The sequence below is a fragment of the Trypanosoma melophagium genome (genome assembly GCF_022059095.1).
Source record: "Trypanosoma melophagium isolate St. Kilda chromosome Unknown ctg27segment0, whole genome shotgun sequence".
Lineage (NCBI taxonomy): Eukaryota > Euglenozoa > Kinetoplastea > Trypanosomatida > Trypanosomatidae > Trypanosoma > Trypanosoma melophagium.
Window position 1 is genome coordinate 259,090 of NW_027125158.1, and position 18,210 is coordinate 277,299.

At 39.7% G+C, this 18,210-nt stretch overlaps 5 protein-coding genes across 5 annotated transcripts; all 5 read right to left on the bottom strand.

Moving 5' to 3' along the window:
• Positions 1 to 234: 234 nt before the first annotated feature.
• On the bottom strand, positions 235 to 9,807 carry LSM04_009678 (RyR/IP3R Homology associated domain; the record flags this gene model as incomplete). Its single annotated transcript, XM_067333459.1, has 1 exon — positions 235 to 9,807. The coding sequence occupies one exon, from the start codon at positions 9,805 to 9,807 to the stop codon at positions 235 to 237; it is 9,573 nt and encodes a 3,190-aa protein (XP_067190596.1).
• A 411-nt stretch (positions 9,808 to 10,218) lies between these two features.
• On the bottom strand, positions 10,219 to 11,619 carry LSM04_000058 (GTP binding domain; the record flags this gene model as incomplete). The annotated part of the gene is made up of 1 exon (XM_067333460.1): positions 10,219 to 11,619. One exon carries the CDS (start codon positions 11,617 to 11,619, stop codon positions 10,219 to 10,221), a length of 1,401 nt encoding a protein of 466 aa, XP_067190364.1.
• Positions 11,620 to 12,404: 785 nt separating this feature from the next.
• LSM04_000919 (uncharacterized protein) lies at positions 12,405 to 13,697 on the bottom strand (the record flags this gene model as incomplete). The annotated part of the gene is made up of 1 exon (XM_067333461.1): positions 12,405 to 13,697. One exon carries the CDS (start codon positions 13,695 to 13,697, stop codon positions 12,405 to 12,407), a length of 1,293 nt encoding a protein of 430 aa, XP_067190389.1.
• A 2,494-nt stretch (positions 13,698 to 16,191) lies between these two features.
• Positions 16,192 to 17,226, bottom strand: LSM04_003165 (uncharacterized protein; the record flags this gene model as incomplete). Its single annotated transcript, XM_067333462.1, has 1 exon — positions 16,192 to 17,226. The coding sequence occupies one exon, from the start codon at positions 17,224 to 17,226 to the stop codon at positions 16,192 to 16,194; it is 1,035 nt and encodes a 344-aa protein (XP_067190448.1).
• Positions 17,227 to 17,565: 339 nt separating this feature from the next.
• LSM04_001178 (uncharacterized protein) lies at positions 17,566 to 17,865 on the bottom strand (the record flags this gene model as incomplete). The annotated part of the gene is made up of 1 exon (XM_067333463.1): positions 17,566 to 17,865. One exon carries the CDS (start codon positions 17,863 to 17,865, stop codon positions 17,566 to 17,568), a length of 300 nt encoding a protein of 99 aa, XP_067190397.1.
• Between the last annotated feature and the right edge of the window lie 345 nt (positions 17,866 to 18,210).

Sequence of the window (18,210 nt, forward strand, 5' to 3'; positions counted from 1 at the left end):
CATGTTTGGTAGCAAAGAAAAAAAATAAAAACACAACATGTACCCCCATCATCCATATGTATTTTATAAATACCTTTTAACACATGACAATTTCAGATCATCTTCATCTCAAACAATTGCATTTGAAACACCGTAATTTCTCTCTTTCTCTTTTTCTTTCTTCTCCCTTCCTTTACTTCTCTCCCGAAATAAGCTTGTTTATGTCGCCCTCGAAGGCCTCTCCTCCTCTTGGAGTTACAGCGGTGAAGCACCTCTTCCACCTCCACTCACGTGAGTTCCCGCAACGGATCCGGCTTTATGTGTGGCACTTCCTGCCGTTGAAGTCCCGCGTGCACTTCGACTAGTTATTTCCAGCTGGTGTATCATTGACTTCACCTTCTGTGCATCTGCACTCACATCCCGCACAAACACACTCAGTGCCTCCTTCACACTTGCGAGTTCCTTCAACGTCAACGCCACCGCCTGACTGTCTGCCATTCCACCTGCTGTGTTTGTGTTTGTTGTGGCTTTCGCAGTTGTTGATGTTGATAACACTTTAGCCTCATCCATACTATCCCGCTGCTGTTCCTCTTCTTCCTCCTCCTTTTCCTCTGCGGAGGCCTCGTGGAGTGAGAGACACTCCTCCTCTGGAAAGAAGCCGAGATCATTTTCCTGTATCTTCTCATGTACATAAGACTCTTGACCCGTAAAGTCATTCGGGTCCTTTCGTCGCAAATAGTGCATAAAGTAGAGATACATCCACATATTATGTTCCTCCACCACGTGTGTGTGGAATCCACCAATGCGGGCCCGTTCAAACACATCCGCCTCTAAACCACATATAAAGCATACACTAACCATATCCACATGCTTCTCACGCTTATCATCGCGAAGCTCCCCAAAGGTGTCAATGATGAGACCAAACATAATGTTAAGGAACACCACATTTACAAGGGCAAAGAAAAATAAATCATAGCTTACACGGGGAATAAGTGTACTACTTGTCCACGGCTCCTCCTGCATGACGTCTCCAACCCCACCACCCTGTCGGAGTCCTTGCCAGAGAATAAACATAAAACAACGAAAGAGGTTATTACAATTTTCATTATCCTGATTTTTATTATTATTATTATTATTATTATTATTACCACTATTACTACCATCATTATCATCACCACCACCAAATTCACGAGGAAAAAGAAGATAACCGACAATAGCGAAAAGATAAAGCACAACCACACCAAGGAGTGCTGTTAAAAGTAGTTGTTTTCCATTCTGTGTAATGGCTGAAATAAAAGTTCGAAGCGTTGGTGTTTTGTATATAACGAGTAATAAATGGGCGGCGGCGAAAAAATGTGAAATGGATAAACTCAATATCGCCATAAAAACAAGAAAAACACGAAATTGAATTTCAAATCGAGTGCAAAAGAGTGAAACAATTTCCTTTTGTGATAATCCATCAAAAACTTCTTGCATTGTCACATTAAGTTTGGCACGTCCAGAAGACATATGCTGTTTACGCCTATACTCTGTATACAGACAAACAGGAAAAAACACAACTGTATCTACTGCCAATGCCATAAATGAGAGTATGAGTTGTAGTACACAGAAACAAGTAATGGCGATACTCCACATTTGTAATACATTACTACTCCACTGTGCTCCCTCAACAAAGATAAGACTCATATTCGCCAACACCGCTACCATTAGTGAGGCATATTCGTAAAAACTTAATTGACTGGAGAATAGTATTGGCGCAATATATGAATTCCACCAACCTTTTAGTGTACCCATCAGTTTTTGTCTCCAGTTTTTAACATTTCCTGTATCTGTTTCAAGTTTAAATCGTGTCCAATGAACAACCCATCGGTGGAATGCGTGGGCTCGCTCTACTTTAAAGATAATATTATCACTACGATGTAAAAAGTCTCCAAGCTTCGTTGCACGACTGGTACGGTTAATCTCCCAGAGTACATTTTCTTTAATACCCCCTGTAAGGCCACAGCAGATGAGTGGAATTCTAAAAAATACCTTTTCAAGTACACCATCGGCACGTCGTATTTCAATTACACCAATACGACTTTGTAATTTTTTAGTTCGACGTAATATTTCTTCAATATGCTGTAGATAAACTCCCTCTGCGAATGGCTGTACTATTTGAAGAAAGATAAGCCATTTAAAGAAGGCCTCCACACCTGGATCATCCTCAAGTTCCTCATCATTTAAAATTCGATCAAACACATTTGGTTGAATACAACCCAGTTCACGCTCAATAATATCAATGGGAATCTGTACAAGCACACGACGCACCAAAGCGGGTTCGCGAGATCCTTCAATAAGCGAGAGAAGACATGTGGTGAGAGAAATACGGAGACAACCAATATCCTCCACAGTAAGCGTACGGTCTTGCTGCACAGCGATGGGATGTTTATGACCACTATCTTTTTCATTATTATTATTATCACTGCTAATATCATTCGTTTTACTTTTATTCTTGTCTTCTGTAGGAGTGTTCGTCGTAATGGAATCAACCACCTCTGATCTATAAAGCGTATCAAATACGTGATAAATAGTAGAGCACACATCATAGTTTAGCAATGCTAATTGATTCGCATGACATGGTCCTTGGCAAAGTTCAGTCAGTAATTCAAAACCACCACGCACAGTATCAAATGTAGAGGGATGAATAATTCTAGAAAGCTCACTTAGAAAGACCATCACATCATGCAGAATGTTTACACTATGCATATTATCATGTTGACAACGGATATAATTTTGCATACTTAAATTGTGTCCCTCACAGAAGAGTTGCAGCATGCGGAAGAGTGTACAAATAAGACGTAAATGTAAACTTGCATGCATACGATCCCAACCAGATAAACATCGTCGTCCCTGTTGTTTACTACTAAGAGTATGGGAAGAAGTAGCTCCAGTATTTGTAAGCAGCATTACTGCAAATATTCGCATGTTAGAAACATTTACAACAACCCCACCACGTTCTAAAATGACAAGTTGATGCTCTGTGTTAATTCGCCATACCCACTGTAGTCCTTTTTGCAGCATATCACGAACATTTTGAAAGAATCCTTCCTGGTGAGTTTCAAAGTATCGCATTAAGGCGTTTTGTGCCCGTTTGTTTCCTCCATCGAGCAGCACCACACCGAGACGCATGGCACTGTATGTGACCACCACATCTTCCAATGCACAGAGAGAAGCGACAATGTGAGTTACGCCAAGATCACTAAATGTTAACTGTAATATATATCCAGCATCTTCTTCATCACCCTCATCATTATTCGTATTCCCTGTTCCTTCTTCTTGTTGTTGTTGTTGTTGGTGATGGTGGTGGTGTTCTTTTTCGTTTTTTTCTTTTTCTTCTTCTTCTTCTTCTTGATCATGTGGATTGTGATGATTCTTTCCTTCCTGGAGGGCCAGATAGAGGGCATTGTGGAGACAATTTAACAATCCAACGAATGCAATTGGACTAAATAAGCGTTTTCGTAATCCATCCAATATATTTGAGATAAAATCTCTAACATTAGATAATACTGGACTACGTTGAAGTAGCGCATTTATAACACTTGCTGTTTCAGCTAAATTTGTGCTATCCTCTACAGGAATTAGTACATCAAGCCTAACAAATGGACGTAGTGCATCACGTATTAAATCAATATCATGCGACATTATAGCAGCACTAGAGAGAAATAATCCAGCAGCAGAAGTAGAAGCAGAACGCTCTTGTAAACTTTGTGATGCACTTTCTCCGGCAATAAGCATCTCATGCACACTAACTCCATCATCACTTGTTTCTACAGGTGTAGATCCTCTTTTTATATCTATATGTGATTTCATTTTTTGTTGTTGCTGCCGCTGTTCCATCTCACTAGCTACTCGACGAGAGTCAATTAACCATAAACGCATTCGATTTCGCGTAGACTCTAATTTATTGGCAAGCGAATGTAAACCGTCTATATGACTTGCATGTAATTTTAACAAGGTAAGACAACGGCGATAATTAACAACTTCTCGAACCTGTAGTTCCAGTGCGTTAGAATGTTCAAGGAGTTTTGTACAAAACTGCATCGCACTCTCACTTAATTCACAGAAAACGGTCTCCACACACTCTCTGTACCTGTAATACCCCATCACTGCAAAACGCTCTGCGAAGAATGTCAAGAGTGACACAGGAACTGTTACCAGCCAAACTTTTCGATAACGCTGCACGAGATGTAATCCGCGATTCACCACTTTTCCTTCTCCTGCCGTGATGAGAACTGTGAGACCCCGCAGTTGATCTCCCAGTAATCGCACCACCGCCCACCACTCTTTATTTACCATCCATTCCATTTGGCGTTGCAGTTTCCCCTGTTGACCCTCCTCTTCATCAGAGGTGATGTATAGCAATAAAAGAGCACGTAGGTACGTACCAACAAGTAAGAAAGCTTTCTTCTCCACAGAAGTTTGCCGTCCATTCGTTTTATCACGTAATGGATTAAACCGTGTGCCGTAGTCCATAACAATACTGAATATATCCCGCATGGGTAGTAATTGCTGCCCCATTGAAACCGCACTCATCTCAGATCCACAAATCTGGCAGAGGAGATCCACCATAGCGGCAATAAACGCACTTTCCACTGGAGCCACCTTACCACCGGGTTGTGGTAAACAACGCATAATATGATGATCACGTAGTAATTGCAACATACGTCGTCGCACCCCAACACTCACGGTGGACTTTGCAAACACATCAGCACTCAATTTGGAGGGAAATTCACGATCTGGGTGGGTTGAAGCCACTTCATCGTCAAGGTGTTTTACACATTTCTTCAGGAATGGAGTAGTGAGGTAGGGCGTTGGATCTCCAATAGTAGAGAGAATAGCCACAATAATGTGAAGACACATCGCACTACATTCCTCACTAATTAAAAGCGAATGCATAAACAAATCAATATTCACTTGCAATGCCCTCGCATTACTTCGTGAAAGTGTAAAGAGGTAAAAGAAGCGCATCCAGTGAAAGAATGTCTTATCGCTGGGATCAATGAAAGGGTACATCTGCAGCATAGTGAGATGAATCCTCCAATGACAAACCATTTCCATACGTATAACTAGACGCAGGGGTATTTTAGAACTCTCACCAAGTCCCATAGAGCGACGGCGATTACGTACGGCTTTGCGGTATATTAACATCCGCGCCGCACCAGCCGTTTTTGCCCAAAGCGAACGTCCTCTTAATGCTCCTGAGAGAGTGTGCGTTGATCCACTACTAATACTAGTAGTGCTGCTGGCAGCAACAGCAGTAGCAACTTCTTCTTCAACACGACTAGTATTATCATCATCACCATCGCCATCATTATTAATATTACTATGATCATCATTATCATCGTCATCGGTATCGGTATCGAAAATGTCACTGGGGTGTTCCACCGACTCCGTTTCCTCTGTTTTTCTTTTACTCGTATCCGCAGTAGGAGTAGCAGTAGCTGTATCTGCTTCTTCCTCTTCTTCACACACGGTAAGTGATGCCTCATCCACACTATCAAGTGCGAGTGCCACAGCATCACTCACACTACCCTGTCGTTGTAGTTTAAGGACGTCTACGGCTACAGTATAGAGATGATCAAAGTTGCGTATAACTTCTATAGAGGGCAAAGTATGAACCTGTAATACACGATGTGCCACATTACGTTTCACCGTACAGAGACGTATAAGAAGTTCTGTTGATTGTGCTTTCAATTGTGGATTCTCGTAGCAAACAAGGTGCATGAGTCGTGGTACAAGTTCATCTACACGAAAATCATGTAATATATTCTTACAAGCACAACGAAGATAATCTACAACATCTGATGGGGCAAGAAAACTCCTTTTACGACTGATTCTGCCTTCCATATTGGTTAATTCTACGTCATCACCACTAATAGAGTGGTAGCCTTTCCTATTACGTTTGAAAATATTCATAAACCTTGATTCTCTCGGAAGTAATGAATCCTCTTCAGTAGATGGAACATTACCACTTGGGCATTGCACGTGAAGCGATTTAACAGGAACTGTGGTGTGAGAGATTTGATGAATTGAGGGTTCCTTCCCTTTAGCAAAGACATCGTGGAGGTACATGATAATTTCATCCGCCACTCCATATGTTGCAGAATCCAAAAGATGCAAAAGTGTTCTGCAAATCATATCACGGGCCCTCATTACTTGTACGTTTGCCTCCGACATTTGAAGATGGGGATCTTTGGTTTTGAGAGAAAGACTACTACTCTTACTACTATCATTATCACTTCTTCTGTTTCCGCTATTATTGTTAGTGTTATTATTATTGTTATTGTCATTGGTGTTGCTAATGATGACTCTGCTGTCAATATTTATACCCATAAGGTTTGTTACATCCTTGTCGCAATCTAAGAGACTAAGTAATGGTGGTATAAGACTTCTTGTTTCATTTTTAGATATTTGATGCGACCTTACGAACCTTAACCATACATTTAATGAAGTACGTAGAAGTATACTACGATCGATATCAGAGTATACAAAATATGGATTCGCACGAATAATACCAAGAGTGGCTATCTTCACTACCTTGATAAGCTCATCATCAGGTTTACCAGATAACGGTGTGTTACCATTCACATGTTTACGCAACGAACTAGAACCAAATAATACTGTGGCTACACGCAGTTCAACTGCAGGATCCCTAATCCTTGGCATAATATAACACTGCATGGCAAGTCGTAAGATATGTCCACGAAGTATATCCATAGAACTAGGATGTCCTACTACTTCTCCATCTGTCCAGATAAATTTTTTCACAGCCTCTAGAAGTACTTGTGGTGGGAATATCTTTGCAACTTCCTCACAGCAAACAGGTGGACATCCATCAAAGCAGAGTCTACCCAGTAGTTCAACTTCATTCTGCACAAACTCTACCAGATCCTCACCTGTATTTTCCATACGTCTCCATCTTTCTTGTTCTTCACATTTAAAGAGATCTCGATATGACACAGGAGCCTTATCGCTACTCGTAACAACTGCCCATTCATCATTCCTGTCCAATACAAATCGACAGAGCATCTCATTCTTCTCAACAAGAAGTTTCTGACAAATCATTGCTTGACGTTCTGTAATACCACGGAAACCAACAACACACATGGAACCAAGTAATCGCAGGATCTCTCCACTTCGCACACGGTTAAGAACTTCAACAAAATGACTAGATACACGTTGAACCATCGCTATAGGTAATTTTGCATTATTTTGAAATATCTCCGCTATTACCTCCACCACATGGAAACCATGTTTATTCAGTTCTAGAAAGTATGGAATAAAATCATCATACCCTGATTTTAGCCCTGTTTCCCCAGAAACCATCTGTTTCAAAAGTCGAAAAGCCAGACAACACACGTTATGAACTTCCTCATGCATTTTTTCCATGGCGTTTTCAATATTAATAACACCACCTGAAAGTGGTTGTTGTGGCAATTGTGGTTTACATCCCCATTGTCCACATCCCCAAATAGTTTTTGTGCTTATTTGCTCCTCTTCCAGGTTCTCCGTCGTACTGGAAGAGAGTAATGCAAATGGAGTGAGAATGACTTCAAAGAGAAGTCGATGAATATGTAAATCAAACATCATGCGTTGGTGCTTTGGAACTGGCACAGTACTATGACGAAGAACATCACAATCTGACGAGAATGAACAGAATTTAATAAGTTCCTTTAAAGTACATTGACATCGACGTATAATTGGGAGAAGTGGTGCATATGCTAGCTTTTCTTTTTCTTCCTCTTCTGCCTCTTTCCCTTTCTCTTCCTCCTCAGATTGAAAATGCTGCTTCTTTTGTTTGTGCTTTTGTTTTTTATGATGATGCCCTTCTTTTTCTTTTTCTTTTGTTTTTTCTTTTCCCTCTTGCTTTTGTTCTTTCATAGATATCAACGCCTGAAAAGCATCCCGGTAGCGGCAGAGTCGTCCACATTGAGTCCGCAAGAAAATTACATTTTCTGAAATATCCGTGTGAACCTTACGTGCCACAATTGTGTCATACCCCGGCGGTTTCCACTGCAGCAGCAATCGCCGGCTTGTCTCCTCTGTACAAACGTACATCCCTGTGAGTACATTCTGCAGCACCAAACACTCATCTTCAATGAGAAAGTTACAGTCAGAGGCAAACATGGGACTTACTTTGAAAAGCGTGCGTTTTAAATCTTTTTGAGAACGTGGTGGGGGTATCATGCAGAGTGTGGTGGGACGGACCATGGCATCTCTGCTATCATCGCCGTAATCATTATCCCGTTCACTCTTTCTTTCATCCCCCTCCACAGCAGACGCCATCACATTATTTTCTTCCACATCATCAAAGAATGCATCCACACCAGATCCAGTAACAGCTAAATACAAATTGGAACATGCTTGTCGAATGCGATAGTTTATTGACTGTAAACGTACAGCACCCCCTACTGTTGGTTCCTCATTTTCAAATATCCATAATGCTGTGCAGCTGCACGATACACTATCCAGATCACCCTCCTCTCGCATCGGAGTCTTTGATGACAAGGTGTTCTCTACCAATAAAGGGTATGGATTACCCTCAGTGTCATTAGCATGACAAATTCCATAATCAGGAACATTATTGTTATTATTATTATTATTATTATTATTATTATTATTATTATTATTATTATTATTATTATTATCATTATTATTATTATTATCATTATTTTTATTACCTTTACCAATACCTTTAGATACACTGATATCTTTCCCCGCCACTGTAGCCCCTCTCGAGGTTACAACACCTTCTGCCACTGAATGATACTGCCTTGTTTTTAAAATTCCCCCAGGAATGTCATCATCCTCACATTCCTCATTACCCATCACTACACCCATACTCTTTTTCAATCTTTGTTGATCTTCTTCATGTTGTTGCTGTTGCTCTTGTTCTTCTCGAGGCGGCATTGCAAGACTTGTTGCCAAAAGAGACTCACGTTCACGATGATAAAACGCAATCGGTACGCCTGATGGTATATATGGTCGAAGAATATGGTGCATCGCACGTTGGTAATTAGCCTGATCCCGCCCAATATCATACCGTTCCACCACAAGAACCACACACTTTTCTTCTGAAGCATTTACTTCCGCTGTCTTAGTAAATGTTTGCCTACCCATGTTACTGCTACTCTCACTAAGAGATTGATTACTGAGGCCAATATCAGGGGGTGTGATACCCATAGCATTTGCGTGTAATATCTCTTCCTTTTTTGCCTCTACTGATGCTGTAACATTCATAAAAAGACGGTGGGCGCCTTGTCGTAGGAGAACTTCATCACCACGACAAACAGGATCTCCCTCATTATGAATTTTATATCGAGAGACGAAAACAAATTCACATCGTGCTGGTGAGACCTCCTCTGGTCTTACAATAATAAGTCTCACACAGTCTGGATCACTTTCAGATGGTTCTGATGGAATGGCCGCCACATGCATTCCACTAATAGCATGCACCAGTAAAAATGTTTGACCAAAAACTATTTCAGGTGCTGTATTAATTTTACTGAAGTGATCTAAAAGAAGAGTTTTGTTGCCACTGCTCCCACCGCCGCCCCCTTCAGGTGTTTTTTGCACCTTTGCTGCCAAACTACTTGTTGGGGCAACAAGCTGAAAGACATTCTTTTCAAATCCCATCAAAGGCAAAGAATCCCCATCAATACCGACTTCAGTCTTGTTGCGCAAATATAGGGTTTCTCCCTCGACTCCAGAGGCAGTAATAAATCCGTCACCACATGAAAGATGAACTAGGGATCCGTATTTGATCGTTAAACGTTTTCGATCCATTAACGATGCTTCGGTTAAATTGGAAAGGGTTTCGCTTTTCGTATATTGCCGAACAATAAAAAGTAAAAAAAAAAAAACCAGTATGTATGCACTAAAGATATACCGGAAAACAATGCTGATTCCTTATTTTCTATAATTCGCAAAAAAAAAAATAACACACACACACACACAATTGTCACTTCTATAAAAATAAAGTATAAATGAGAAGGAAAAAAAAAAAATACAGAAAAATAGGTATTTTAATTGACTGGGATAAAAAACATAGATAGAATAATAACAATAAATAAATAAATAAAGGTCTAAAAATCATCACCACTCTCTCACTTACCTTTACAAGTTTTTTTTTATTATTTCGACTCTTCTCTTTCTCTTTCCTTCCCTCTTCGAAGTCTCTTTTAAGCCTCAATAGTTCTAAACAATACTGCTAAAGTCCGTTGTCGCGCCGTGTAGCTTGTCTTCACCAAGGGCCATAGCTCCAATAAGGTTTTGTATTTTATCAATTCCTGCCAAACGTAGTGAACTTGCAAGCATAAGTTCCTTACAATGTTTGTAGTGAACAAGTTTAGAACGTGTGTGATCAGTAAGTCGCGCAAGGAAACGAATTGGTGCAGCATCTGTTTTAGTGAGAATAACAGAAAAAGGTAAACTAAGTTCTTCAAGACGATCAAGATAAGCAATATCAGTGTGTTGAAGTCCTCGTGATGAAACACATACAAATACTCGTTTAATAGGTCGTATTTGACCCAAAGAGTGGGATCCTACATCTCCCCGTTTCATCTTATCTTTTCCTTTCGTATTACCGTGTGCACTACAAGATCTGAGGTAGTCATGTGTTACGGCAACAGCATTCTCGGCATCCCCAGTTGGAGTCTCCATTGGGTTAAAGTACCCGTAACCAGGGCAATCCACCAGCACAATCCTGTTAGCCACATTATAGAAATTAACAGAACTTGTAGTACCTTGAAGATGACCATATGGTGCAATCATAGCATTCACAATAGCATTAATTAACGATGACTTCCCACTAGAAGTCCTACCAATAAATGCCACTTCTGGTACCAGAATTGGTTGTGTTCCTTCCACCTTAACACGACTATCCCCTCTTTTACCACCAGAATAAAGTACAGGAAACTGTTTTGCGTGTGTAGCTTTTACCACAAGTTTAATAGATCCACCGAATGCAAATGTTTGTTGTGCCTTCTGTGAAGCATTGAAAACTGGCGCGGTACCATCACCCTTTGTAATCCAGTGTTCCCACGATACACCCTTCTTCAGTTTCCGCTCAATACGTTTTCCATGTAAACCCTTATAGATCTCTTCAAGAATACCACGATCAAGTGGTCGCCGACGCAGTTCTTGTCGAAAAGACGTTCGCGTGGGCTGAAGTACCTCTCGCACAGCCCCCTCCACTCCAATCTCTTTAACAAGTTTTTCCTGCTGACGAAGATGACTTTTCGACTCCCGCCAGACCTTCACCGCAGCCCCTTCCGTAGCCCTACGAAACTTCTCAAGCTGCACTTGCTGTCGAAGTGTATTGGCGGAATCGCCTCCCAAAAATTGTGATACTTCAGGGTTTAACTGCATATTTTCACGATACTCACTTTTACGTTTATAAGGGGAACTAATGGATGATGATGATGATGATAATAATGATAAATTAGTAGGGGCATCTCCAGAACCCTGTAGACTTGGTAATTTAGGAATAATGATTTTTCCCGGGTTTAGTCCCACTGGGGTCTTGTGGAAGAATCGAGCACGGCGAACTATCCCACTAAGAGAGAAAAGTTGCCTCCCACTATTTCGGCAAGACATGTAATAAAAACTCTTTGTTGGAGTTTTCTTCTTCTTTCCAGCTCGCCTCTTCTTATCTTTAATAACAATAAGTAAGAAATTGAAGCGAAAGAAAGAAGAAAAAAACAATAGTAATAATTATTATTATTGGTATCAGTATTATGAGGGATATTCCCAGACACAGAGAAAAAAAAAACGCCCACAGAGGCTAAAGGAGAGAAAGAATAATAATAATAATAATAATAATAATAATAATAATAATAATAATAATAATAATAATAATAATAATATAGAAAAAGTAGAAAAACAAAAGGACGAAAAATGAGACATCCTAACTGCGTTTAAGGAGAAACTATAGAATCTAAATGCAGAATGCATTAGAAAAATAAATAAATAAATAAATAAATAAACAAGTATAATCAACCTATGGGAAAGGAAAGGGGTATGAACGGGTGAAAATAGGAAAAGTAAAATCCCCTTCCCTTAAGTAACATCCCACCTCTATGTTTTATCACAGCTGAGAAACAGCATGGAAACATTGAAAAAAAAAGGATGAAAAATATCAAAAGAAGAAACCAAAGAAAAAAAGTACCATCTGTGAAAAAAAAACAAAAAAACTCCCTCGTCTGTTTCAAATAGGATCAATCCAGGATACAGAATCAATCCCCTTCCCCCTTTTTTATTTAAACATATATATATATATATATATATATATATCACACACACACACATACTCTCACTCTCACTTGTTAACCATCCCAAGAACAGTTTGCGAACACCCAATATCTGTACAAACACCGACACCCTTAATCGTGAGATTCGTCTTCACTCTTATTATCGTATTGATTCATAAGCAATATAGATCCAGCAGCCTTGTATCCCTCCAAAGGCTGCAGTAGTTGTTCTACATTGTACATGTGCCTTCCAGAGATAGCAAGTTTAGACACAGATACTTCTACTGGAACAGAGTTCACATCAATCAAACCACCTAATTCCAGAACATTGTGAGGCAGGTACCACAGATTCCGCCCACGAAATGTAAGAGGGGATGCTAAATCTGCGTAAGAAGAAAACCTCTGTGATTCATCTTCACATCTAATAATAGATGCCAGTTCCGGTGAAGGGGAATTCAGTAACGCCTCATACTTCAGTTCTGGAATATCAAGTGGTTTACCAGAAATACCGTGGATAGGACGACCAGGGTTCATTCTTTCTGCTTCCAGTACAACGGGTGGAATTCTATAACTATCAGGTAGGACTAGCTGTGAAAGATGATAATACTGCTGATAAGTTGTACTGTTTTTTGAAATAGATGAATTATTGCTGTCATTTCCAAAAATAGGATCTGTGGAGAGAAGAGTAAAATCAAGAGGTTCTGCGTCAGGTCTTACTGCGATTCCCGCACGACGAAGTTGGGGTTGAGAAAAGTATAACGGTGATTGAAAACCATGTTTATTAAAGTGTTTTTCCACACATTCTTGAAACTGGGATTCATTTGGGGAGAAATCTTTTGTGTTCCACCATGTTTTGAATATACCTGTCTTACCTGACACAAAAGAGTGTTTTAGAATTTCCTCCCCATTCGACACCATAGAAATATGCAATAGTTCTCTCATAATATAGACTTTAATCGGACAGATAGGCGCATCAGTTGGAACTATCCCTCCTCGAAGTTCCCATCTTTTCCGTGATCCCCACCAGTTTGACTCAAATCCTCTAATTTTGCGAAGATGTTCCAACTGATTTCGAACATCCAAAGCGTATGGTTTCATTGTTGTTATTGACATTGGAACATCCGCAGGAGGCAGTTGCCAGCGAACCTCACCCTCAGGAAGAAGCTGATCCATGTTAAAAAGAAGAAATGTACAAGGTACCTGTGCCACTACCATGGGTGGACATACATTTGTATCGTCCTTCGCAGAATCTTTCGCATGAGTTCCATCAAATTGAATGTTGGGAATGCCATTTAGTTCACTCGAAGTCAGCCACATTGGATGACGGCGAAGTGGATGGTCGGGTCGAGCATGACGACTGAGGAATGACTCCAAATATGGCATTGCGGGAGTGAAAACAGCAGCCCAAGGCCTTGAATAACGCATATCTCTGAAATAGTGAAAAGTGAAGTAAGGAAGTAGAGAAGTAAGAAAGAAAAACTAATATATTTATATATTTATAATTATATATTCTTTTATGCCCAAATATTTAGGTACTTGTAGTATCTGTGCTCTCACTGTTTCACTGCCTTAGGGCACGTAAAAGTATCTACCAGAGGCTGTAGAAACAGGAGTAGAAAAAAAAGTCCCTAATCACAATAACCCAGAAAGAAATTTTTTTCAAAGTGTGTTATTCCAAAGAAAGAAAGAGAAATAAGGGAGAAAAAGAAAAGTTTTTTTCTCCAAGCGTGTGTATATGAGAGAGAGAAAAAAAAGGAGGGTATCCGTTTTGTTTTCTTTTTTTTTTTTGCTTATCCAAAAGATAAAAAAGAAGAAAAAAGAAAAAAGGAAAAAAGAGAACTACAGACACCGCGGCGTGGTACAACACCGTTACCCACGCATGCACTTCTAATACAAAACAAAAAAATGTTTCTTCTTTTTCTTTTCTCTCTTTCTTTCTTTCTTTCTTTCTTTTTTTCTTCTTCTTTCTTCTCTTCAGCTTTATATATATATATATACTCCGCTGGTGCTATGCGTGGGAGTTCCTCAACACCCCTCCTCCACTGTAGAAAAGAGGCAATGGAAAAGGTGGGAGAAGAAGTACCCGCCCACAGACACAAACAAACACATAAACCACGCAGTGCATGTGAAGAGCAATCGTAGCCTTAAAACAAAAGAATGCGAGTGAAACACAACGTAGTTGATGAATGCGTCAGATAAAATAATAATAATAATAATAATAATAATAATAATAATAATAATAATAATAATAATAATAAAGTAGAAGAAGCAAAGGAGGAAGAATGAGTAAAATAACTACTCATTCTATGCATAAATACAATTATATGTATATATATATACTTCCTTCACCTCTTTCTTCTTTTTTTCTCTTTCGCATTCACTTTTCTTCCCACTGATCTTTCCACACACGAACAAGTCATCTATGTTGAATTTTTATTTCCCTCATGAATTCATCACCATCACACAACCTACACCAACACCAAAGGCAGAAGCCATTACTAATAGAAGCGACATTCAGAACATGTCTGTCACCCCTGAAACTGCTCCCTCTTTTTTTCTGCTTCTTTACTTCACCCAAAACAGAAAAAAAATTTTTCATTTAACACCAGAAATAAAACAATGAAAGAAAACGAAAAATGAAACATCCACCAATACGGTCCAAACAACAAGGGGCAGAATTACTTGGTGCAGTGAGTGCAGAGGGGTGAGGAATATATATATATATATATATATATATATATATGGGGGTGCTTCTTTTTTTTCCCTTCGTATTGTAGTTTCACTCTATGACGTGCATGCTTATGCGCACACACAAATACACAATAAAAAGAAATAAAAAACCGGATGCAATTCTCTCTCTCTCTCTCCACCGATTGCAAAACCTGTGAAAGAAAGGTGAGAGCAGAGGAAAAGGAAAACAAAAAGAACATAACCAGCAACAACGAGAAGAGAAGAACAAAACAGCAATGCTGATTCTTTTTTCTTTTAAATAACATGTACCGCATGGTCCTTCATTAGAAATATTCTTTAAACCACTTCTATATGTGCAGATGTGCCGCTCCCACACATACACATACATACATTCTACACAACTTTCTCCTTTTTCTCTTTCACTTCTACAGCTACTCCTCACTCTTGTTGGTTCCCCAACTACAATAGACCCATTCATCAAGAAACGTAGAAAAAAAAGCTAACGTTAAGTGAAAAGAATGGTAATAGTAGTAGTAGTAGTAGTAGGAGGAGGAGGAGGAGGAGAAGAAGGAAGATGAATGAGAGGAGAAAATGAAGAGGAAGAGATAATAATGCAGTCAAAATAAGAATAGCTAAAATAACAACGAAATGTGTAAACCTTCCCTACATAATCAAAACTGCTATATGTGTGAACGCTAATTCACTATTATTCTTTCTTTCTCTATTTATACCCAGCACACACATTCCTTACTCTTTTCCCAATATTCCCTGTTTTTTTTTCCCCCTTCTTCTCCTATTGGCTTATTGTTAACATTTTTGAATGTGGATAAAAGAAACAAAAAAAAAACGCCCTTCCACCTGTCGATACACAAGTAAACAAGTGGGGAAATAGATAATAATAAAATGGGACAGAAGTATAGGAAAAAAAGAATGTTTCTGGTCCCAGTTCTTTGACTTCCTCTCCGCATTCTTATCGGTCGCTCTCCTATTCTTTTAGATGTCTTCAATCGGTTTCCAGCTCTTTTGCGGTATGCTGCTGCGTTGCGTTTCATGCATTTGTATAAGTGTACGGTTTTTTTTTCTTATGTTTTTGTTTTTGTTCTTGCATCGATGCTCATCCTTCACTATCTATACGCTTATATATATATATATATATATATATATATATATATATGAATGTAATTATATACTCTTTTTTAATTCTTCTTCTCTTTGTTTCTTCTTCTTCCTACTGGATGAATAGACCTGCCTTGGCAAAAGCCTCTTCAGGGTTTACAAGCTGCTCCACATTATAAAGCTCTACCTGCAGAGTTCCACTTCCCTCATTTCGAAGTGGTACACCCTTTTTCTTTTCAGATTCCTTAATAGGCCATTGATAAAGCTCCGCATCACGTCCACTCAACCAGTAGTTACTCTTAAACTTGGGAAGCTTCTTCATACTTTCGTGTTGAATAGGCTCTCCAGAGAGGAGGAAAGTTGGGATATTTACGGGAGAACGATCAAGTGTCTTGAGTGCGAGTTCAGGATCCTCGAGTTGTTCCACGTTATAAATCAGATAACGCTCTCCAGAAGAAATATCCAGTACCACAGGTGTCTGATTTGGCTGCACTGCAAGTTTAAAGAACTCCAGTTGACGATTTGTAAAGTAAAGACCACTGTTAAAGTTATTCTGTCGAATATTATCAGAAAGCACCTGAAAGGCTTCACCCTTCTTACTGTACAGCTTCCTTGAACCACCAGAGACAGGGTGTGTCATGAGGGACTCTCCTCCGATAAGTTGACTGGAGTGGTATAACTTAAGCGAACTCTTTGTTAAGATAATGGAACTACGTGCATTACCCTTAAAAGTAAGGGAGTTCTTCATAGCTTGTGCCCTAGTTAGCCACCATTTGCTTTGAAATCCATGCTTTTGAGCACGATCATTTAGTTCAAACTGTAATTTCTCTCCATACATCTTTCGCGAGCTGTAGCTGCTGTGCTTTGGTGCCTCCATTACTTCTGGTGGGGAAAGAAGCTGATCAAAGTTAAAGAGCTCCAGTGGCTTATCAAGAAGCAACTGTGTTGGCACTGCACCGGGTTCAGGCCGCAGTCCGTGTCCCTCCACTTCCCAGTCCTCAATCCACACATTACTGGGACTGCTGCGGGCCTTCTGGTTTCCCTCGAGGATGTGGTGCTGCTGGCTGAAGACAACAATAGTGCGCACAGCAGCCGCAGTAGTAATAGTACTGGTAGTGGTGGTGGTCCGTGTGAGTCGTCGAAGCATGCCGCCGTCCCTTCCCTTGTTATTACGTGTAACTCTTGAAGAGAGAAGTAAATAAAAGAAAATGAAAGAATATATATATATATATATGGGATAGAAAAGAAAGAACAAAGAGAAGAAATGATATTTATTGATAGAGAAAGAAGAAACGGGAGGAACAAAAGAAAAAGTATATCCCAAAACACTACAAGGAGACAAACAAGAAAGGCAATTACTTTCTCTTTCATTTTCAGCCATAAGCAAGCTCATGTTTTTTTTTTGCCCGCTATTGTTGTTGCCGTTATTTTTTTTTTTTCGCTTCTTCTTTTTCTCATTGAATCCTTCTTGGCTTCGCGCTTACTCTCAAGAGTCACTAAAGTTCCGCCGGAATGCCGCCGCATTGAAACTGCCCTTCTTCTTAAGCTTCTTCACATCCTTAAGATGCCACGTGGCGTCTGGGTTGTGCAAATTGCCCACACGCCCCGGACGTGAGTACAGTGCTGTTTGTGCGGAAGCATCAAAGTGATGTCCACGACGGTGATCGGCCACACTGGTGGGGTGTTGTGTAAACTGCAGTACACCTTGCAGCCGGTTTAGTGTGGGTGGTCGCCGGCGGATATCCATCAGTTTCCAACTGCGACGACTGCGAATAAGTCGTTGCATATATATATATATATATATATATATATATATATATATATAATGTTCCACCCACTATATCAATTACAAAAGAACAAGAATAACACACACTCTCTTCCTCCTTTACCTTGTGCCTCCCTTCTTTCGTCAGTTTCCACTCTGCTGGGGTTGGCACCTGTAGAGAAACATAGCCTCAATGCGTCAATCGAAGAAGCGAAAAAGAAAAAAAAGAAAAGAAATACCAATGTGATAACTCCCAAAGCCAAAGAAACAGAGAAGAAAGGATAAACAAGAAAATAATAATAATAATAATAATAATAATAATAATAATAATAATAATAAAGATAACAGTGACGGATGATGTACCAC